General features: G+C 41.4%; 1 protein-coding gene across 2 annotated transcripts in view; it reads right to left on the bottom strand.

Annotated features, from left to right (window-relative positions):
- ANAPC5 (anaphase promoting complex subunit 5) overlaps positions 1 to 24288 on the bottom strand; it is a 46740-nt gene that overhangs the window by 7426 nt on the left and 15026 nt on the right. For both annotated transcript variants that reach the window (XM_001929287.5, XM_013982845.2), the window contains exons 5-15: positions 23524 to 23590; positions 20822 to 20923; positions 19051 to 19241; positions 13682 to 13763; positions 12952 to 13041; positions 9615 to 9796; positions 8023 to 8158; positions 3268 to 3342; positions 956 to 1077; positions 418 to 525; positions 187 to 334 (exon numbers count right to left, since the gene is read on the bottom strand). In XM_001929287.5, coding sequence (XP_001929322.1) covers positions 187 to 334; positions 418 to 525; positions 956 to 1077; positions 3268 to 3342; positions 8023 to 8158; positions 9615 to 9796; positions 12952 to 13041; positions 13682 to 13763; positions 19051 to 19241; positions 20822 to 20923; positions 23524 to 23590 — 1303 coding nt within the window. The remainder of the gene's footprint in view (positions 1 to 186; positions 335 to 417; positions 526 to 955; positions 1078 to 3267; positions 3343 to 8022; positions 8159 to 9614; positions 9797 to 12951; positions 13042 to 13681; positions 13764 to 19050; positions 19242 to 20821; positions 20924 to 23523; positions 23591 to 24288) is intronic.

The raw sequence follows: 24288 nt of genomic DNA, 5'->3' as shown, positions 1-24288 counted from the left end.
TGTCAGCTTGTCACCAAGTTCGCAGCTCCACATTTCCATGGAAGGCCAGCACAGTAAGACTGCATTCTCAGATTTTAATATTAAGAAGTGAAACCTCATTATTAACCTTTTCAAGACTGAAAAGTAGTAACAAACTAGCCAGTTCTTGAGCACAAATATGTGCTATAAAAACAGAGATCTGCTTACCTGGGCAAAAGCCAAGTTCAGCACTGTTTCGGAGGCCAAATGCTGTAACCGGTACTCTTTGGAGAGAGCCAGAGCCTGCAGGAGCACGGGCAGTGCGATGGTAGGGGAGGAAGATCGCCAGGAGAGCTCGGCCACAGACAGCAGGACACTGCCCGCAAAGAGGAAGGCATGGCATGAGAACAACAAGCACAAAGTGCCACCCAGCAGAGATGCACAAAAGCACCCCCTTACCTGATCACCATTTCTGCGTTCCTGATTTTCTGACAATGAATCAACAATTTCTGTAAAAGCTTGTGCGCCTCTGACATTTGGTTCTGAGCTTGTAGTACGATTGCTTTTCTGACACAGAAACAAAATAAGCACAAATGGTGATGCTGATGTTTTGCAAAGGTTTTATGTAGAGTCACTTTCAGGGTTAGAATCTGTCTCCTCAATTAGACTGTAAATCTCCCAAGGGGAATAACTCTGCCTGACATAATTTTTGTTAAAAGAGAAAAAAAAAAAGCACATATGTGCTTACACACACATGTACACACAAGAAAAAAGTCTGGAATTATAGATAGAATGTTAGTGATTATCTCTGGGTAATCCTTAACTTTCTCCATTTTGCTTATTTGCATTTTCTAACGTCATACAATAAACAGGTAATAAATAAAAAAAGCTTTTTTCTAAGCTAAAGTTAGTAAGTAATTCAAACACAAAACAAATAAGAATAAAGCCATCTGAAAAATTACTTCATTCTGGGGTTAGCTTTTTCAAAATTTCTTACCTATACACACCCTCTATGCTATTAAGAGCTGTGATTCCTGTAACAAGTGAATCAGCCAAATGGTATTTGCCATCATTCATTGCCCTGTCAAATTGTATTTTCTGATCACACAGCATCCATAACTAACAAGAAAAAAAAAAAAAAAGAATAAAATGGCAGGTGTTCATCTCATTATTCAACAGAAATTTGAAAATATTCTGACTTGCTTATTAGCAAATATTACAACTCACATGCATTTCTTAAGATTTAATTTTTTTTTAATTTCAAGTATGTGAAAAAGCACTAAGAACAAAATAACCAACTTATGTGTGTCAATCATCAACTTTGTTGAGTCAGAACATTTTACTTTATTTGCTTTTGATACTATTACATACTATTAAGGTCCTTTGCAAATTCCATTCTCCTCTTTTTCCAGAGGAAGCACTTGATTTGGAGTTTATCACTCCCATTCGCTTTTATTCTGTTACAAAATATATACTTATTCTTAATACATAGTATGATCTTACATGTTTTTAACTTCGTTAAAGAGTATCATAATATATGCATCCTTTGACAACTTGCTTTTTTTATTTATTTATTTATTTATTTTGTTTATTTTAGGGCCACACCCGTGGCATATGGAGGTTCCCAGGCTAGGGGTCCAAACAGATCTGTAGCCACCGGCCTACGCCATAGCAAAGCTGGATCCAAGCTGCATCTGCAACCTACACCACAGCTCACGGCAATCCCAGATCCTTAACCCACTGAGCGAGGCCAGGGATCAAACCCACATCCTCATGGATGCTAGTCGGGTTCATTAACTGCTTAGCCATGAAGGGAACTTCGACAACTTGCTTTTTAAGGTCAACATTGTTTGAGGGAACTTACACATGTTAATACAAGTAGTTCATTCCTTTTCACTGATGAATCGTTTTCAACTATGCGAATATGGAACAACTTATCTACTTTCATGTTGATGGGTATTTAGGGAGTACCAATTTTTCACCCTTCTTTATGATGCTGCAATAAACACTCTCCTCTCTCACTCCTTGTGCAATAGTTATCCCAGGCACACAGCAAGTAGTGGAAATGCTGGGTTGTAGAACATATATACACCTTCTCCTTAACACAGTGTTTGTATGTTCTTCAAATGGGTTACACCTGTTTTACACTCCCCATCTGTGGTGTATGACATTACTCACTGTTCCACATGTTCACCAACAATTGGTGGTGTCAGATATTTTACTTTTGGCCAGTCTGATGGGTATGAAATATCTAATTTTTTTTTAATTTCTATTTTTTAAATTAAAAAAAATTTTCTTAATTTCTATTTCCTTGACTTTTGATCAAGGGAAATATAAATTAAAGCATCTTTTAATGCTTTAAATATGTATAGCTGATAAAGAGATGAGCATCTTTTCATCTCTTTATCAGCCATACATTTTTTTTGAGAATGTGAATTAAATTGACTTTTTCTGTTTTTGTACTGTGCACCTTCTTAAAAAATGGCTAGAATTATAAATAAAACTGTTCTATCACAGCACAAACATAGCAACATGCTTAATTCTTTTTTCCCCACAGCAGCCTTGGGTGCTAGCTTCTATGTTGGCTTACCACCTTTCTGTCTGGATACTCTGAATTCAGATCACAGCCTGCTGAAAGCAGCCATGAGATGCCAGCACAGCTCACAAGCAGATGGGCATTCACATTATATCTAATACAGTGGGGCCGACAACCCATGTGAATGGTGGCAGCCTCCCCCTACCCCACCTCCCAATCCCCCAGACCAACAGTAGGAGACTCCCAAGCCATGGTCTCTTATGATTTCAAACTCCCTCATCACCTGAACACTAAACTTGGCAAGAGGAAGAAAAAAAGAAGAGGTCCCTCATAATGGTTTTCTTGGTCCCATCAGAGATAGAAATCAGTGCAAGAAGGAACAGAACACCTAGAACTCCTTTATAAGGTTCATTCCCTCTGGATACATCTTCCCAAAAGGTTCTTCAATTCTGGGAGGAAAAGACAGAATAACCAAACGGCGCCCTCATTCTTGATCTACCAAAGGACTCTGATGATTTCTTATTCCCATACAGTTAGAGATGTAAGGAATACTAATTTAAAACCACAAAGACATGGGGAAAGTATCCTATTTTAATCTTTTCTTAGAGTTCGCTTCTCGGCCTTCTTGAACATATCTTATGGGAATCTCCTATGGTGACCCCACAGATGTCACAGAGAGAAATCAAGATGGGAAGATTCTAAAATATCCTATTTTGATAATAATATAAATGGTCTTTTCAGAAATAATCAATGATACACAAAAGACAGGTTACCTGGGCATGCTGACCATTAGGTGGGAATCGCTCCTTCAAGTGCTTTAATACCTCAGAAGCTGCAGCAAAACAACCCTGAAATAGAAAGGCACAATTTGCTTAGCACACCTGTCTGACACCACCCCTGCTGCACCACTCACAGGATGTCCACGTGACTCACCTGTTCTTGGTGCAGCAACCTGGGCAACCCTAGGCAGAGACTCAAATATCAAAAGGCCCTTTTTTTTTTTAGTTTCTAATGTGTTTCACTTGTACACTAAAAAAAAATTTTTGAGGAGTTCCCATTGTGTCTCAGCAGTAATAAACCCATGAAGACACGGGTTCAATCCCTGGTCTCTCTCGGCACATTAAGGATCTGGTATTGCCACGAGATGTAATGTAAGTCAGACAGAGCTTGGATCCTGCATTGCTGTGGGCTGTGGTGTAGGCCGGCAGCTACAAGCTCCACTTCAACCCCTAGCCTGGGAACTTCCATATGCTATGGGTGCAGACCTAAAAAAAAAAAAAAAAATTTTTTTTTACATTATACATGTAGGAGTTCCCTTTTCCCTTTGTAGCTCAGTGGGTTAAGAACCCGAGGCTGCCTCTCTGAGAAGGCAGGTTCGATCCCTGGCTTCATTTAGTGGATTAAGGATCTGGCATTGCCGTGAGCTTCAGTGTAAGTGGCAGATGAGGCTCAGATCTGGTATTGCTATGACTGTGGTACAGGCTGGCAGCTGTAGCTCCAATTTGACCCCTAGCCTGGGAATTTCCATATGTCACACCTGCAGCCCTAAAAAGCAAAAAAAAAATAAAAATAAAAATAAAATATATATATATAATATATATAAATCATTTAAATATTCCAAAAACAGAGTTCCTGTTGTAGTACAGCGGGTTGAGAATCAGAATGCAGTGGCTCAGGTTGCTGCAGAGGGACAGATTTGATCCCTGGCCCAGAAACTTCCATATGCCACAGGTGCAACCATTAAAAAAAAAAAAAAAAAAGGCTTTGGAGTTCCTGCTGTGGCACAGGGGGTTTAGATCCAGTGTGTCTCTATGGCTGCACGGGTTCAATCACCACCTGGTTCTGTGGTTTGGGGATCTGCCATTGCCACAGCTGTGGTATGGGTCAAAATAGTGGCTCAGATTCAATCCCTGGCCCAGGAACTTCCATATGCCTTGGGTGTGGCCTAAAAAAAACCCAAAAAACAAACAAAAAAACAGGTATACATACCATATTTGTAAAATGCCTATAACACTATTTACCACATGATAGGCACTCAATTATTTTTTTGAGTGAATTAATCTTTCCAGTGTCAATAAACACAAATCTATACATTACAGTATTTTACTATGTAAATAAATATAGTCCATCAGAATGATCTCCCAGTTTGGGATATTTTGAATACTCCCAATTTTTTCCATTTAAAAATGCTAGAATGATTACCTTGATGCACACATCTTTGCACATTTGTCTAATTATTTCCTTAGGATAGTACCTTAGAATGGTTGGGCTAAGCAGTAGGCACTGTTAAACTCTTTGATGTATATATTATCACTAAATTACCACATATAAATGTACAAAGTACTTTTTTTTACCAACATTCTACACTTTTCTCTTTCCCCAGTATTTAAGCTTCTTTGCCTTTTCATTTGGTAAAACTGGTATGTCACTGCGTTAATTTGAATTTCTTTAGTGATTACATTGAAATTTTTTCAAGTTTTATAATCATTTACTTTTTTTCTGGGAATACATGTTCATGTCTTCTTTTATACTCTCACACTGCTGGAATGTTTACCTTATTAACCCCAAAAGCTTTTCAGTCTGTCCCAATCCTTTGACTAGGTAGTACACCTTCAAACCACAAGCTCAGTCAAACCACAAGTGAACTTTTATTTGAAGTGAATTAAGTGCAAAATACCCAGAATTACAATAACAGATCACTGATCTTTTTAGTCTTGTGATTGTAACTGGCCAATTACACTCATCATTTTCATGACTGCAATACACGGAGTTGGGTGCATGGCTCTAGATGGCCGTCAAACCTCCAAGCCAAGTGAAGAGAACAGTATACACAGGGCAGCACTCCCCCCAACCCCCACTGTGATCTGCCACTTCCTGAGGCCAAGAGAGGAACGTGACATGCCTACCCAGAACTGGGCAGAAAGAGCAAAGGGGGCTGGCCCTCTTAGCACTTCCTCTGGGTTGCAGGAGGAAGCTCAGAAACAGCAGTTCAGACCCCATAACTTCTTTCCAGGTTCACCCAAGCCCCAGTCACTGCCATAGCAAAGGGTGGTGTCCAGTTTATTTGAAGATCAATTTCAGGACACAATTTGAAGGTGACACAAAGGAAATACAAGAGCAAACAGAAACTTATGATAAAACTGCCTCCTCTACAGTTAGCCAAGCTTAATTTCACAGGTCTAAGTTGAACCTGTGCAACTTAAAATGTGACAGTCGGAGTTCCCATTGTGGCTCAGCAGTAATGAACCCGACTAGTATCCATGAGGTCTTGGGTTCAATCCCTGGCCTCACTCAGTAGGTTACGTATCCAGCATTGGCATGAGCTATGGTGTAGGTCACAGACGGGGCTCAGATCCCACATTGCTGTGGCTGTGGTGTAGGCCAGCAGCTACAGCTCCGATTCGACCCCTAGCCTGGGAACTTCCATATGCCGTAGGTATGGCTCTAAAAAGACAAATTAAATTAAATTAAAACAAAACAAAATTGGAGTTCCCGTCATGGCGCAGTGGTTAACGAATCAGACTAGGAACCATGAGGTTGCGGGTTCGGTCCCTGCCCTTGCTCAGTGGGTTAACCATGCAGCATTGCCGTGAGCTGTGGTGTAGGTCGCAGACGTGGCTCGGATCCCACATTGCTGTGGCTCTGGCGTAGGCCAGTGGCTATAGCTCCGATTCGACCCCTAGCCTGGGAACCTCCATATGCCACGGGAGCAGCCCAAAGAAATAGCAAAAAGACAAAAAAATAAATAAATAAATAAAATGTGACAGTCATCAGCCCAGTAGGCTACATGGTTGATGTTCTAACACTAGAAAGGTCTTTCAAAGGCAGGTGGAGGAAAGGTGGGGAAAGAGGCTGAATTGAAATAAAGCAGCCACTATCTCCTAGCTGTGCAATTAACGGCTTCCTAGCACATCCACTAGAGCCAGACAATGATGGGGTCAGCTGGTCCTTCACATAAGCCCAGAGATGAAAAAGGGCTGAGGATGGAAGGATGACTACAGGTCCAAAGAGCATGGTTACTTTTCAGTCCTTACCCCAGGAAAAAAAAGTCACAGAACTATAACACCTGGCCTTGGAGAAAGTTTCAAGGCCGAAGAATTGAGCCAAGACCAGACTTTTGTAAAGCTGTAATAATTTCTACCCTATGTAATTCAAAGAGAACAGAAGGGAAGTTATGCTACAGTTTGAGGTGGGGGGTCAGTGGGGAGAATCCTACTTGAAAAAGTCACAGGGACACTTTAAATGGGTAAATTGTGTGGCATGTGAATCACATCTCAATAAAGGTGTTGGTAAAAAAAAGTCAACATGAGGCTCATATCAAATACCCAACTGAATGTTCACTGATTCATTTATTATAAATGCTCTGCTTAACCAAGGCACCAGCAGAGGAAAAGAAGCCATTAAAGATGGTCCAGTGCTCTTAGAAGGGGGAAGAAAACCAAGAAAGTGATTAACGTGCAACATTCCTGAAAGAAAGCAAACAGCAAGAGGGGGTGGCCTGCTGTTTTGATGTCACAAAGTCTGAGCGATGCTTTAAGGTATAGGATGAAGGTGCAGGCAGAATCCATCAGCCAGAGCCCATCCAGCCCCTTTGCTTACACAGCCACTTAAAGGACTGTAAAATGCTAAAATATGTCTAGTAGAGAGAAGTATTTATAGACTTCTGAAAGGGACGAAAACCACTCAAAGATCCCTAGGCTCCAGATTAAAGAATATTGAGTGTTACGATGCAACCTAACAATCATTATTATACCACAAGGAGGTGGAGAAAATAATATGATCAAGAAAATGTATGCATAGCAAGGAAGTATTCAGTGAGATAGAAGGCTTTAGATAAGCACTTTCTTTGACCTTTTCCCATGAAAAAAAGATATTTTTGAGTAAAGGGGAAAGCAAGCCTAGAGCAGCATGAGGAACCCTTTAATCAATCCCCTACAAAAAGAACTGTGTAAAATCACTTGGGCTGTAAGTCAAGGTTATGCCCTATCCTCACTGTCTTTCCTTGGGGTCAGTCAGACTTGGGATGGAGATCTGATACTGACATTTACTAGTTTCGGGTATGGGACTTAGCTCCCTGGAACTCAGTTTCTTTTTGTGAGAAAGGGATGATAACAGAGCTGACCTTGCAGGGCTCCTGTAAGGAAGCAGGAAGATCATACCTGGAAAATCACTGAGCAGAGGGTCTGGCTCAGAACAAAATGTGCAGCAAACCTTAGCTATTATCATTTAGCTACACTCTTATTATGTTCTTCCTTTTCCCATAAACATAGGCAGCTCTGCTTCCTTATGTTTCAAAGACTCCTTTCTATTCTACTTGTTACATGGAAATAACTGACCTCTTATTCCCTTCCCTGAAGCAGAAAGGATCCTAAGTTCAACAAACTTTGTAGACCCCACACTCAGTCCATTTCACCCTTTCAGCCACCTGCACCCAACCAGACCTGTCCAGTGCTTTTCTCAAGCACTAGAGGAAAGAAATGGCAGACCATGCACTGCTCCAGAAGCATGCTGGCCCAGCCACTGCCTACCTGCTCTGCGTGCAGCTCTGCGAGGTGGCAGAGTGCAACGGCAAAGGACTCCGTGTTGTTCTGCTGCACACCTGCGTTCACCGCCTCCAAGCTGTTCATACTCAGCAACATCTGGGCTTGCTGCAGTGCCATGGTGCTGGGTGAGGAGACAACAGGAATCCCCTTCAGGCAAGAGACCCAGGCTGCCCCTCAGCCACAGAGTGGAAATGGAGAAAAATGAAGTCCCTCTGCAGGTTCTGGCTTCGTGGGAGAAGGTATCTCCCACTGCCAGTTCTCCTGTCCTCAGGACAAGGACAGTGGAAAAGCATCCTGGAATGTAGCCCCAAAGAACACATGTAGTGGTTACGGCACAACTGGAAATTCCAAGCCCCAGACCCCCCAGTACCTCTAATTTTCCCTGCGGTCACAGTACGTTAATTAGTTTTCATGGGTAAATTCAGACCTGATGCCACCCTGGCACCAGCTGCCCTGGCAGTATAAGCAGTGGCCAGTGTCTGCAGCTGTCTCAGACCACATTGTGCCAAAAATCATTGCAAGTACAAGAACAAGACTGATAAAATAGGCACTTCCTTTCATTACTGAATTCCTAGAAACAGCAGACTGTCTAGGTGAGAGATGAGATAGTGGCAGGACTCCAGGATAAAAAATCTGGTTCAGAAGTTTACTTCCAGAGTTTTCCCGTGGTGTAGTTGGTTAAGGATCTGGGTCGCTGCTGTGACATGGGTTGAATCCTCAGCTTGGGAACTTCCACAGACCTCAGGTATGGCCAAAAATAAGTTTACTTCCAGGATGAAGGAGGCTAAATGGCAATTATACACAAGGCTGGAGATAGAGAACACACCTTGGTTAACAGGAAAGCAACTTTCTTTCTATAATAGCTTTAGGGCTAAGGGATGCTCAACTTGAATGAGACTGTGGCCCATGCCTGCTGCCAACAGGAAGAGAAGTTCCCTTCTTAGAGCATGGGGTCTCAGTGCATGGAGTCAGGGGACCTGGCTTGAGTCTGAGCTCTGTCACTTGTTAACTCATTTGTGATCTGGGCAGATCAGATGTATGACTGTCCTATGTATCCAAGAATGGAGATCACCCCCTAGTTACCTGCCAGAGCAGTTGGGAGGAGTAAATAAAAATGGGCACAGGGAGGTCCCACTGTGGTTCAGTGGAAACGAATCTGACTTGCATCTGTGAGGACGCAGGTTCAATTCCTGGCCTCGCTCAATGGGTTAAGGATCTGGCATTGCCATGAGCTGCAGTGTAGGTCGCAGACGCAGCTCAGATCTTGCGTTGCTGTGGCTGCGGTGTAGGCCAGCGGCTGTAGCTCCAATTCGACCCCTAGCCTGGGAACCTCCATAAGCCACGGATGCGGCCCTAAAAAGCAAAACAAAACAAACAAACAAGAAAATGGGCACAGGAAAAACCTTTGCAAAGTGTGTGCAAAGTAGAAAATGCTCCCAAATTATAATGCATTTTCTTTAATCCCCTGAACAAATAACTAGCATCCATTTGGCTTTCACAAAACCGCTTGCTAGCTTCTGCTCATCTATAAAAGGATTCATGCCCTCACAGCCTTGACCATCTACTTAAAGACCCACCTACGGCCGTAGAGCCTCCAGATGGCTGTTTTCTGCGCGATGCTGATATCAATGAGCTCTGACAGGCTGTGTTTCCAGTGGAGCAGGTCGGAGTCCTTTAGGGCATCCATAAGTTTGTTCGCAGTCTTCCCAGCAAAAGCTCTTTGCTGAACTAGGGACTGTATTCCCAGGGAGGCGAGGTACTAAGGAGACAGACATACCCACAACTCAGGATAGAAATTACATGACAGAATGTTTTATTGAGAAATTTGGCATATTTCACATTTCAATACATGCCCAATGACAGCACTGTTTAAAAAGAAAGCACCAACAGCCTAACCCTGACCCATATGAGACATGTTCCTAAAAGTGGGAATGGAAGAGAGGCCGATGGTACAATGGGAAGAGCCAGGGATTTGAAGTTAAGTAGATGTGGACTTAAACACTGCCTCTGCCACTCACTATATGACCTAGGGAACAGTAACTTAGCTTCTCAGAAAGCCTCAACTTCCTCATCTGTAAAATGGCATCAAACCTATCATAAATAATTATTTTAAGGATAAAAATCAAATAGTGTATGTCAAAAGTGCTGGGCACAACAGGTAGTAGGAGATTTTAAATGGATGCCCATTGATGCAACTAGAGATCATCATACTAAGTGAAGTAAGTCAGAAAAGGAAAAACAGGAGTTCCTGTCGTGGCGCAGCAGGGGTGACTCTGACTAGGAACCATGGGGTTTCGGGTTCAATCCCTGGCCTCACTCAGTGGGTTGGGGATCCAGCGTTGCCGTGAGCTATGGTATAGGTCAAAGACACAGCTCAGATCCTGCGTTGCTGTGGCTGTGGTTGTGGCCAGCAGCTACAGCTCCGATTAGACCCCTAGCCTGGGAATCTGCATGTACTGTGGGAAGGCCTAAAAAGACAAAAAAAAAAAGAAAGAAAGAAAGAAAGGGAAAGACAAATACCATATGATATCACTTATATGTGGAATCTAAAATAGGGCACAAACGAACCTATCTACAGAACAGAAACAGACCAATAGACATGGAGAACAGATTAGTAGCTGCCAAAGGGGAAGGGAGGGAGTGGGATAGACTAGGATTAAGAGGTTGGTAGATGAAAACTATTACATTTAGAATGGATAGGCACTGAGGTCCTATTGTATAGCGCAGGGAACTATATCCAGTCTCTTGTGAAAGAACATGATGGGGAATGATAGGAGAAAAAGAAATGTATATATATGTATGACTGGGTCACTTTGCTGTACAGCGGAAATTGGCACAACACTGTAAATCAACTATAATTTTAAAAAATGAAAAAAAGTTTGCCTATTATGAGCATAATTTATCTTTTCATTAACTTCTGGTATAACTTTCAAGGATGAAAGCTCAGACCTGTTGTGGCGCAGCAGAAACAAATCTGACTAGGAACCATGGGGTTGCAGATTCGATCCTTGGCCTTGCTCAGTGGGTTGAGGATCCGGTGTTGCAGTGAGCTGTGGTGTAGGTTACAGATGTGGCTTGGGTCTGGCTGTGGTGTAGGCCGGCAGCTAGAGCTCCGATTGGACCCCTAGCCTGGGAACCTCCATATGCCGCAAGTGCGGCCCTAAAAAGCCAAAAAAAAAAAAAAAGGACAAAAGCACAACTAAAAAAAGCCCTCACTTAGGAGCTCGCTTAGTTGTGCAGTGGGTTAAGGACCTGGCATTGTCACTGCTGGTTGCAGCTGTGACACAAGTTTGATCCCTGGTCCTGGAACTTCTACATGCTACGAGCGCCGCCAAAAAAAAAAAAAATCCATAACAAAAACTGTGCTTAAGAAGTCTATCATTTATTTTAAAGAACCACTTACTTTTGCTATTACAATCAATTCTAAACATGTAAGTTTCATCTCCCAGAAATGAATCAACTACACAATGTATAGATTTTTTTTGTTCTTTTTATGACCACACCTGCAGCATGTGGAAGTTCCTGGGCCAGGGACTGAATCCGAGCCACAACCACACCTATGCCACAATGTCAGCAATGCCAGGTCCTTTAACCCACTGTACCAGGCTGGGGATCAAACCAGGGCCTCCATAGCAACCACAGCTGCTGCAGTCAGATTCTTAACCCACTGTGCTACAGCAGGAACTCCAACAATTTACAGCTTTAAAAAGCATATATATACATATATACATTTATGAGACAGAAAAAGGTTCTTTGAACAACAGTAATCTAGATTCTAAGAATCATTACTACTTCATGTGTAGACTGACTGTGCCCTTTCAATGCCCCTCAGTGTTTGTCACTGAGGAATATAATTCAGGTCCCTCCCTGTTATCCAAAATGTGAACGGACAAATCTGCTGGTCAGGTTTATTGGTTCCTGGCTCTGTTTATTATTTAAAACGACCAACAAACTTACTCTATAAAGAGCCAGATAGTAAATAATTTAGGTTTTGCTGGCCACATTTGGTCTATAGCATATTCTTTTTTGTCCCTCCCCCCCACCCCCGCTATTTAAAAATGTAAAACTCATTCTTATCTTGAGGGCCATACATGAGCAGACAGTGAGCCAGATCTGGCCCATGGGCTGAAGAGTTTGCCAAGCCTTGGTTTAAAAATAAGGCTTTTCTGGAGTTCTCGTTTTGGTGCAGCAGAAGCAAATCTGACTAGGAACCAGGAGGTAGGGGGTTCAATCTCTGGCCTCACTCAGTGGGTTAAGGATCCGGCGTTGCTGTGTCTGTGGCTGGCAGCTACAGCTCCGATTTGACTCCTAGGCTGGGAACCTCCATATGCTGAGGGTGCGGCCCTAAAAAGCAAAAAAAAAAAAAAAAAAAAAAAAAAAAAAAAAAAAAAAATTTCTAAGTAAATATGTGGAAGTTAGTGTTGATCAATAAACAAAGATCTCATCTAATTGAGAGATGTTATTCGGATAAAGGGAGTAGAGAGAAACCTACCAAAAGAATATAGTGGTTTGGAGTTCCCGTCGTGGCACAGTGGTTAACGAATCTGACTAGGAACCATGAGGTTGCGGGTTCGGTCCCTGCCCTTGCTCAGTGGGTTAACGATCCGGCGTTGCCGTGAGCTGTGGTGTAGGCTGCAGACGCGGCTCGGATCCCGCGTTGCTGTGGCTCTGGCGTAGGCCGGTGGCTACAGCTCCGATTCAACCCCTAGCCTGGGAACCTCCATATGCCTCGGGAGCGGCCCAAGAAATAGCAACAACAACAAAAAAGACAAAAAGACAAAAAAAAAAAAAAAAAAAAAAAAAAAAAAAAAAAAAAGAATATAGTGGTTTGATTAATAATTAAGGTCCTATGAAACTACCAAGCATAAAACCATACCATTTATTTAAACAATCTCACAGAAAAATGAGCCTTACCGGTAACCCAAAATGTACAGCTTTCTTCACAGAATGTTCTAGCAGAACATAGCTGTCAGATCTCTTCTGCCCCAGGACATAAAGCCAGCTCTGCCAAGGGGAATCATCAAAATGTATCATAACAATGATAAAGGCTAATGTTCTATTGAAAGTATGAGCATGGTTGTAAGAACAAATTAACTAGGGACAAAATAAATTCTCTGAAATACGTTTTCACAAATTATGAACCTAAATGAAACCCATCAAACACATTAAAATCATCAGACTGAAATAAACAAGCCATTGATCTTCTTCACCTCTGAGAGGAGTGAGTGGCAAATGTTCCAGACAAAAAGCATGAAGCCTCCATACCGCCTGTAATTAAGAAAGTGAAATTCTCAGGTGGTTGCTGAATTCTGTGTTCTCCTGGTGCCTGGCAATTATGCTTTGAAGGGACAAGGTCTTAATCAGTTACCAGGTACTGCAAATGCCAATGTTTAATGTGGTAGATTTGCATGGCAAGTGGCATTAAAATTCGTAAACAAGAAATGCCCCCAAGGTAAAACGGACATCAAGAATTAAGAAAGATAAATAAATATGGGTTGCCTTTCCTGAATTTCCCTGACCATCTATCTAGTTTCCCAACACTGCTAAGGACCATCCAACTGCAAAATAACTCGATTCAAATGGGGCCTTTCGAAGACAAACTCAACCCCAGGGCAGAACTTCCAGGACAGGAGGTTGGCCTCACCAAGCAATGCTGGAGACACACGTGATCGTTGGACTCCTGTGCGATCCTAATTGCCTCCTGCAGGGCAAGCTCTGCCTGTTGACTAAAGACAGACTCAACATTAATATCTCATTAACAACCACAAACATGTGCAAGCAACGGTAACAGGAAGTGATCTGTACAGTAATACACCAGCGTGCAGGCCTCTGGGTCAGAAGCTGAAACCATGGGCTTATTCCCTCAGAGGCATTCCCATCCTCCAGCAGCAAGAAACAGTAACAGTAGAGGTAACATGTCCTTTCTAAGGTGGATTTCTACTAAAAGGGACAAGGGATAATAACTTCTTCATCTCAGATCCTAAGGTGTTTTTTTTCTTTGTTTTTTTTTTTTTTTAAGGTGTCTACTGCTGAGCGGAGGGACAAGGAAGGAATGTAAGATTTTACTTTTCATTGCCTTCCATTCTGCATTCTTTGATTTTTTTTTTTTTAAACTATGGCATTTGATACTCTTTCTTCTTCTTTGGACCTGGAAGTTTTTAAGTAGCTAAGATAGTGCTAAAACAAGAAACAATGTATTTTGAATGTTTTGCATCCTCTTGTGTAAAAAAAATTTTTTTGGACATACCTGTGGCATGTAGAAGTTCCCCACACAGGGATCAAACCCAAGTCACAGCAGCGACCAGAGCTGCCGCAGTTTGGGACAATACCAGATCTTCAATACACTGCACCACAAGAAACTCCAATTTTTATAATTTCTTTGCAACTAGTTTTAAAAAATATTTTGAGGATTTTCCTTTTTTTTTTTTTTTTGGTCTTTTTAGGGTTGTACCCCAGCATAAGGAAGTTCCCAGGCTAGGGGTCAAATTGGAGCTTGTAGCTGCCAGCCTACACCACAACCACAACGATGCCAGATCCAAACCATGTCTGTAACCTACACCACAGCTCATGGCAACGCCAGATCCTTAATCCACTGAGCGAGGCTAGGGATTGAACCTGAATCCTCATGGATACTAGTTGGGTTTGTTACTGCTGAGCCACCATAGAAATTCCAGGTTTCTGCTTCTTTTTTGTGTGTCTTTTGTCTTTTGTCTTTTTAGGGCCGCACCTGCAGCATATGGAGGTTCCCAGGCTAGGGGTCCAATTGGAGCTGCAGCTGCTGGCCTACACCACAGCCACAACAACGCCAGACCCAAGCCACATCTGTGACCTACACCACAGGACCTACACCACAGCTCACTGCAACATTGGATCCTCAACCCACTGAGCAAGGCCAGGGATCAAATCCGCAACCCCATAGTTCCTAGTTGAATTCGTTTCCGCTGCGCCACGACGGGAACTCCCTGGGTTTTCACTTCTGAGACTGATTTTTTTCTGCTCACATCGTTTCCCTCCAGCTGGGATATTTCCCCCAACTCTCAACTTCCGTGGAAATTCAGCCTATTATTCTTGGCCCCACTGAGCTCTCACCTCTGAAAATGCTTAAAGAAATGCTATATGTGCCCCACCTTGCAGTGCTTAATTAAATACTTGATGAACTAGAAGATGATGCACCTTCTATTTATTTAATCTATATTAGCTTTATTTCTTCAAATTGTAGAGGGCACAGGTGATGTCTCAAAATTTGGGTTTCCCAGTGGCAAGTCATAGAAAAGAAGTTCTATAAAGGCCGGGTCAGTTAGGATCTCAAGATAGAGTCAGAAATTCTACGGGTACCACTTACTTAGGGAAAATTTTATGTAAAATTTTCCTTCAATATGAGCAATACCCTTACACAATTAATTTTAACTGGGGAGAAATGAATTGTTCCTCAATAACTACCTGTTTGTATAAAGAAACAAGAAACATTTTACCTATTTTACATTTCTTTTAAATCCCTTTCAATGCTGAGATGCACCGGAACTTAAGAGAACACAAGATGTTTGGAGGCAGGAAGCACATCTTCACACACAAGCCCTCAATAAGTAGTAGATTTAACTTTGTTGAACATCTGATGACCAAATAAATAATGCTGTGTTGGGGGGGAAGAACTGTATAGATAATATACTAAAACAGGACTAAAGAAAGATTTTCCCCAGGTAGGAAGAAAAGGCAGACTATCAACACAGGAACTTCTGGTTAGGCAAATCCTTGAAGGACCTGTGGTTTTCCCCTGCTGCTAATCAGAAAAGCCTCTGATAAAAATTTTCACTAGGAGTTCCTGTCATGGCATAATGGAAACGAATTCAACTAGGAACCATGGGGTTTCGGGTTCAATCCCTGGCCTCGCTCAGTGGGTTAGGGATCCAGCGTTGCCGTGAGCTATGGTATAGGTCACAGACGCGGCTCGGATCTGGCATTGCTGTGGCTGTGGTGTAGGCTGGCGGCTACAGCTCCAATTCGACCCCTAGCCTGGGAACCTCCATATGCTGAGGGTGCAGCCCTAAAAAGACAAAAAAAAATTTTTTCACTAAAAGAGCCAGAGGCAAACTGATTATAATGCCTGAAACACATTGGCTGTCTAACCATTTGCAAAATGCCAGAGTGGGAAGACCTGTGGCCTCTAAACAACAGCTTCCTATGTCATTCAGAGTAGTCCTTGCCTGGTACTACAGGATCCTAACTGTTCTGACCCCTGCCCCCTCTACGACCTCATTCTCCTCTATTCCCCCCCTTACCTACAGCACTCCAACCACTCTCCTTGCTCCTCCTCAAATAGGCCAAGCACACTCCTCCCTCAGCTCAGGGCCATTGCACTTGCTATTCTAGCTGCTTAGAACACACTTTCTCCAGATACATGCACAGATTACTCACGCCCTCAATTACTCAACATCACTATTCAAATATTCTGTTAACAGAGGTTAGGGAGGGGCAAGCTGCTACCTTCATCGTCAAACAGAAATGTACAAACTGAGGAAGAAGTGATCTGTACATATATCTGGAAGAGTGTTACTTCTGAAAACAGCACTCCCCTTAACTCTCTAATCCATCCTGATCTATGACTACCTGATAAACTATAATCATGCTTAGCATTGTTTAATATTTATTTCCCCCACTGTAATCTCCAAGAGGGGTATTTTTTTTTTCCTCTTTTTTCACTGCTGTATCCTCAGCACCTAGAACAGTGCCTAGGTCATAGTAGGTTCTCAAATCTTCACTATCCTATTAGCTAAGTGACAACGATTTACACAGGTTCATTGCTCCAGGACTAAAAACAAAGAAGCCTGGAGTTGAGTAATCAGAAATTAATTAGTAATTAATTCCATATAGTTAGCTGCCTATCCATTGATGATACTATAAATACAGAGAAATTCTGTACAGCAAGAGATTAATTATTTGTATCTAGCAGACTGATTACAAATTTCCAAACCCCAGGGTAAGCTGTGTGTTCACAGAGAAAAAGTTTATTGGTAAATATTACAAATGGTGCTCTTTATTATGAGTACATAAAAAAATGAAAGGCCCTGATCAAAGAAGTTATTAAAGTTGGGAAGACAAGAATTTTACTATTAAAAGTAAATCTCACAAAATCATGGAGTTGGGAGTAGCCATAAACATTTTTGGGGATTTCCTATCATGATTCAGTGGTAACAAATCTGACTAGTATCCATGAGGATGCAGGTTTGATTCCTGGCCTTGCTCAGTGAGTTAAGGATCTGGCATTGCCATGGGCTGTGGTGTAGGCCAGCAGCTATAGCTCCAATTCAACCCCTAGCCTGGGAACTTCCATATGCTGCGGGTGAGGCCCTAAAAAGACCAAAAAAAAAAAATTTTTTTTTGATACAAGTATCAATCTGATGCTTGAATTACCTAATGTCATCCCTGCTGCTGGCATAAGCACTCTGCTGAACCCTTGCTCAGAGAGTTCTACACAGGGAAACCTTACCCTTATAATGAGCAAAAACATTTTGCCCTTTAACTTGCACTTACCACCAGCTCTCAATCTAAGCCTTTTTTTTTTTTTTTTGCCAAACTTATGGCACCTAGAAGTTCCCAGGCCAGGGATCAAATCTGAGCCCACAGCTGCAACCTTGGCCACAGGTGCCACAACATCAAGTCCTTAACCCTCTATGTCACAGTGGGAACTCCTGTAAGCCCTTTTCACATGACCTCCACTACAGGAAGACGTCAAACACATGCCTGGCTAAAGCATTTCTTTTCCAGGCTAAATATTCTCACATCCTTCCCAAACTATTTTCATAACATGGCTTAAATGCCTCCAATGAAACTGTCCCACACACAAGCTCCAGCTTGTCTATGTCCCTTTTTAAAATGTGCCATCCAGGAGTTCCCGTCATGGTGCAGTGGAAATAAATCCAACTAGGAACCATGAGGTTGCGGGTTTGATCCCTGGCCTTGCTCAATGGGTTAAGGATCCAGTGCTGCTGTGAGCTGTGGTCTAGGTCAAAGATGCGGCTCAGATCTGGTGTTGCTATGGCTGTGGCGTAGGCCCACAGCTGTAACTCCAATTTGACCCTTATCCTGGGAACCTCCATGTGCCACAGGTGCAACCCTAAAAAAAGCAAAAATAAACAAAATAAAATAAAATGTGGCAACCAGAAGTTAACAAATTCCTAGTTGTTGCCTAGGCCAGATAGCAAGGGGTAGAAGTTTCAATTCTTCACCTTTGGACACTATACTTCCATTGATACACTCTGGTTTCTATTCATAGACACCTGGGGCAGAATTTTTCTTAAACGGGAAAAGTGCCCATTTTTCCTAAGTGGGCAAAAGCCACAAGGGAGGCAGAGAAAACTCTTTCAATAAGCAATTTCCTACATTTTCACCATTACATTATTTCATTATATCCAAAACATCCTCTGTATTTTGAAAGTTTTTAACCTCTTAACTCTATTTACTAAATAACTGATCAGTTTTCCTATTTTTACTTATTAAAATCATAGGCATATCTTAGCAATGGCATAAGTCAGTGTCACCTCACTGAGCTGACTGAATTCCAACCAAAAGCACAATCATGTGACTTTCGGTAAACCGTGCAGTCCCTCATCCAAAAGTACAACTTCCTTTTGGCCTTTTGAAATACTGAAAATAACTTTTACATCCCCATTATTACCTCTGAAAAATCCTGTTGGGAATCTCTGGCCTAATGACCTAATTTCCTTTTAATTCAGTGGCTGTTGAGAATTCTTAGAAGTAATGAAAGAGGCCATGTATTTAATAGTGATGTTAAATAGTGACACCAGGGGGCAGACTCTTTTGGCAGAAGCTTTTCATGAACTTTTTTGTCCAGTGCAAAAAGCTTCCTTTGGAAGTTATTAATGAGTCCAAGCTGAACACTTTATTTCTTTTATCCTTCTTTTTTTTCAATATAATACATTTACAAAAATACATCTTAGTTAACATTTGAGAGATAGTTTCTTCAATTTCTGCATGGACATAAATATATAAACTTACTAGTGGCCAAAGCGGCAATGCAGGGCGGCCAGGTTCAGAGCAGCGTATCTCAAGCTCCGGCCATAACCCTCTTCCCCGTTACTTTTGCTTTCGGCTCCGGTAAGAATCAGGCGGTCAAAATAATGAAGGAGGCTGTGTGTTGAACTGAAAACGTCTTGGACCCGGAGGTTGTTTAAGTAGCTGAGATAGTGCTAAAAACAAGAAACAATCAACGTATTGTAAATGTTCTGCTTCCTCTTGTTTTTGTTTTTGTTTTTGTTATTGTTGCTGTGCCTGTGGCATGTGGAAGTTTCTGGGTCAGGGAGCAAACTCGCACCACAGCAGTAACCAGAGCACAGCAGTGACAATGCTGAAGCCTTAATCCAATGAGCCACCAAGGAACTCCCCTCTGTGTAAGATTAATTCAGAAAGATCCACTGGCTGCAAACAGCTGTGTATCTATCCCCTACCCTTCTACCAAAACAGTCATAGTTTAGCTTAATCTTTCACCCTAGGCAGAATAAAATGGGCTTAAGGTACATTGGTTGGTTTACCTCCTGGAGTCCCTAAATGAAAAAATGGGGGTTCCTTGGTATTTATGTCAGAGTTTTATCCTAAATATTCATCCATATGCCACTGGTTATCAACCATGGGTGACATGTGAGGATGGACAGGGACTCACCCAGCTCAGGTATCAAAGAACAGTCAGTATAAAAATAAAGATGGAAAACCTGAATTTGTATAAAACCAATTTTTCTAAATGTCCAAATAAAAAAACAGGGAAACTTTTACTAGTTTATGAGTTTTAGAAGTTAATTATCTTCTATGGGCACTATTTTCATTTTGCTTTGTTCACCGAATTAAACTTCCCCTGGAAGGCAGATCCCAGTTACCAAGGAGCAAAGCAAATATATTTCTATATGTGGATAAAATTAGATGGCTAATCCAGGTACTATTAAGAAAGTTCTGGAGTTCCCATTGTGGCGCAGTAGTTAACGAATCCGACTAGGAACCATGAGGTTGTGTGTTCGGTCCCTGCCCTTGCTCAGTGGGTTAAGGATCCGGCGTTGCCGTGAGCTGTGGTGTGGGTCGCAGACATGGCTCAGATCCCGCATTGCGGTGGCTCTGGCGTAGGCTGGCAGCTACAGCTCTGATTAAACCCCTAGCCTGGGAACCTCCATATGCCGCGGGAGTGGCCCTAGAAATGGCAAAAAGACAAAAAAAAAAGAAAAAAGAAAAAAGAAAGTTCTCAGGTTAAAAATCCAACAAGAAACGGAATTATTTTAATTAAAAAAAAAAAACTTGACCAAAAAAGGAGAAAAGAAAATAATTTTTAGGCCTCAAATTAAAAAAAAAAAATTGGACAGGGAACCATATCCAATCTCTTGAGACAGACCATGCTGGAAGGTAATACAGGAAAAGGAATGTATATATACATATGACTGAGTCACTTTGCTATACAGCAGAAATTGGCACAACACTGTAAATCAACTATAATTAAAAAAAAATTTTTTTTAACCAGTCTAGTCTATCATCTCTAGGCCACACATCAAAACATCAGATAGATGAGTGAAAAAGAATACCAATAGTCTAAAGAAATCCCTACTGGCCCAGGAATGAGGGTGGGAGGGAAAGTTTTGCAACTTAGGCTGAACTGTTTTCTTGCCAATAACTTGATTTCTTTCCAAGAATCTGGGTCAACGGACGAATCCCCATTTGCATGACAACTCAAAAGGAAGAGCAGTCTAGTCCCTGCTGTCCAACTGGCCAATAAATTTTAGGAAAGACTCACCGCTTCAGCAAAATCAGGATTAAATTTCAACAAGTTGTTCAATTCTTTCTGCAAAGAAGCTGGAGTGAGGGCTTTGGTCTCATCATTCTTTAGCAAAGAAGCCTGAAATTTTAAAAGGACAACATACTAGAAATGGCCAATAAACGCAGGGAAATGCATACTAAATGGCATCATCTGATGACTTTCTTTTCTGCACCTACACTCTCCTCTTGACCATGTAGAACACTGTTTTCTCTTTCTGGAATTCTAAGCCCCCCAACCACTGTCCCCATCCGCTTACTCTTCTATGCAAACTCCTGCTCAGCCTTCAGGGCCCAATTTAGACTTCAGCCACCTGCGTCTATCACCTTCTAAACTAGGTAAAGCCCTATAAACACCTACATGGTCCCATAAGCCCCTGCACTAACTCTTGGGCAGTACTTATCAAATTAAATTAAAAGTGCAAACATGCAAGCACATACACACACACATACACACATACATACACACACACATACACATACGCACTCCTAGACTCTAAGTGCCTTCAAGGCAGGAAGTGTGTATCTTCGCCCAGCAAAGGGCCTAAAGGCACACACTTGCCCTGCTCCTGGTTATTCGATTCATATGGATGGTACCAGCAACAGTTGTATAAAATATGTGGAAAAACTATTTCTAAATTAATTATTAGTATGTAACTGGGTTATAGACTCTTCAATTTTACCTAGACAAATTTTGATTTGTAAGTAACAATTTCTAGTTCCATTTTAATTAATTACTATTAGAGGAGATTCCAAAAATACAGAAAAGCACACAGAAGAAAAACAAAAACCATCTGTAATTTCTCCACCCAGAAGTAACACTATTTTTTATGCCAATGTATCTTATGCCAGTCTTTTTTCTGTGTGTGTATACATATATTTATGTATGTGTTTACACATATGCATGTGTACACGCCCTTTTAAGAAAAGGTGACTATATCATTTTATTACTTGTTCTTTTCATTTAATAACATATTATAAACTTTGTCTCATCATCAAATGGTCTTTGAAAATACAATTTTTAAAGCAAAAGTATTAACCCTTTGTAGTATGTATTGCAAATCCTTTCCCCCATTTTGTCATCTGACTGTTAATTTTGTTAGAACACGTACTGACATGCAGACGTTTTTAATTTTATGCTGAAAAGTCAAATGATCTTCTCCTACATCTTTTCTTCCACAGCTTTTATGTTCAGAAAGTCTTTCCCCACCCAGAGATCAGTTAAAGGTTAATATACAGTTCCTTCTAGTCTAATTATAACTTTAAATGTCTACATTTAAGCTTTTAATCCACCTGTAAAGTACTGAGGTGCAAAAATGAGGTGAGGATCCAGTTGTATTTTCTCCTCTACAGTGAACCAATTGTCTAGACGGGTTTTTCTAACCTGTTTAAAATTCATCTACAGGGGTGATTCTATCACCTGCAGCTAGATCTAAACATTACATCTTTCTAAAGAAAGAAAATTCATTTAAAAAATTAGGGAAAAGTAGGAAAGTAGAGCAAAAATCAAAATTCTATGGTAAAAATTACATGGAAGAAAAATATTCAGCTTGTGTTACAGAAAGAAAGAAAGAGATGGAGTTCCCGTCGTGGCGCAGGGTTCCTAACGAATCCGACTAGGAACCATGAGGTTGCGGGTTCGGTTCCTGCCCTTGCTCAGTGGGTTAACGATCCGGTGTTGCCGTGAGCTGTGGTATAGGTTGCAGACGCGGCTCGGATCCCGCATTGCTGTGGCTCTGGCATAGGCCGGTGGCTACAGCTCCAATTGGACCCCTAGCTGGGGAACCTCCATATGCCGAGGGAGCGGCCCAAGAAATGGCAAAAAGACAAAAAAATAAATAAATAAATAAATAAATAAATGGGGGAAAAAACGGAGAAAGAAAAAAAAAAAATGAAAGAATATGGTTCAAAAACACGAGAAACTGAAGTTTCCATTGTGGCTCAGCAGGTTAAGAACCCGACCAGTATCCATGAGTATGTGGGTTTGATCCCTGGCCTCACTCAGCGGGTCAAGGATCCAGCATTTCCATGAGCTGTGATGTAGGTAGCAGACACAGCTCAGATCCAGTGTTGCCATGGCTGTCATAGGCCAGCAGCTGCAGCTCAGATTCAAGCCCTAGCCTGGGAACTTCCAAAAACTGTGGGTGTGACCCTAAAAAAAAAAAAAAAAAGTTAAAAAAAAAAAAAAAAAAAAAAAAAAACCACCAGAAGAGTTTGGAGTAAAGAGGACTAATGTGTGCAACCTGAAATGTGTCAAACAATAAGATGAAGTGGTAGCTAGACAAGCAGATATATGATAAATGGAAGAAAATATTAATTGCAGGATCTAGATGATAGACATACAGATATTCACTGTACAGTGCTTTTCCATTTTTACTTCTGTTTGAAAATGTCCATGATAAAATGTTGGGAAAAGGGAAGTAAGTCTTCTAAATCACATTTTGGGGCTGTGCTGGCCACACACCATTACTAAATGAATCTGCATTACAACTCTAATAGAGAAATAAAATCACACACAAAATGAGAAGAGACACAGAACTATAATTGCATTTAGTGAAGAAAAAAGGTCCAGGAATAAGAGATAATGCCTCTTCACAAATAAACCTACTCATGTAACAAACATATAACATATAATGTCACTGGATTAAAAAGAGTTCAGGACAAATTACAGAACCAACATACCTGTTGAGAAAGAAAAAATTCTGCTTGTTTTTGGGACAGAGGCCCACTGCAAGACACCTCCTCTTCTCTGGAAAAAATAAAACAAAAATAATAAAGAATTGCACAATAGTATAGATGGTAGTGCTTACAAAGTCAAATCAATTTTGCATCATAAGAGATTAAAAACTATTAAAATAAATTCTCTCTTCTTAGGAATTAGAAAAGACATACTTAAAAAGTGATGCTGAATGACCTGCCAAAGTCCACACAATTACAGACAGATTTAGGTCTCAACTCTACACAGCCCTCAGCATGATCTAAAATGCCTAGTCTGTCATCCCTGATTTAAAGCCCTTCTGTGGTACCCCATCACCTTCCAGAATAAAGTCCACACTGCTCAGCAGGGCAGGTGCAATGCTTCCTGAGCAGTCCTACCCCTCTCCTCCACCTTTGCTTTCTCACCTACACCCCAGCCCTGGTGAACTCCTTACAATCTGCTATCATGCCAAATTGCCAGTCCTGGCTCCCCTTCCCTTGCTTCCTCAACTTACAGAGCCTATTTTTCCATCCACTGTTGAACTGTGGTACCATCTGTCATTCAGAATACTTCAAGTGCCATATCCTGCAAGAATCTCTCCTGACATCTCTCATTTGAGCTCCCACTGCCTTCCAGAGATACTTATCACAGCATCTAGCACTGTCACACTTGGCTGTTCTTACTTGCATTTGCATGTGAACAGCCAGTCCATGCCCAGGCACATTAGGAAATGAATGAAGAAAGAGTTT

The sequence above is a fragment of the Sus scrofa genome, chromosome 14, assembly GCF_000003025.6.
Source record: "Sus scrofa isolate TJ Tabasco breed Duroc chromosome 14, Sscrofa11.1, whole genome shotgun sequence".
NCBI classification, from domain to species: domain Eukaryota; kingdom Metazoa; phylum Chordata; class Mammalia; order Artiodactyla; family Suidae; genus Sus; species Sus scrofa.
The sequence above is the reverse complement of the archived record's forward strand: the minus strand, read 5'-3'. Positions and strand labels throughout refer to the sequence as shown.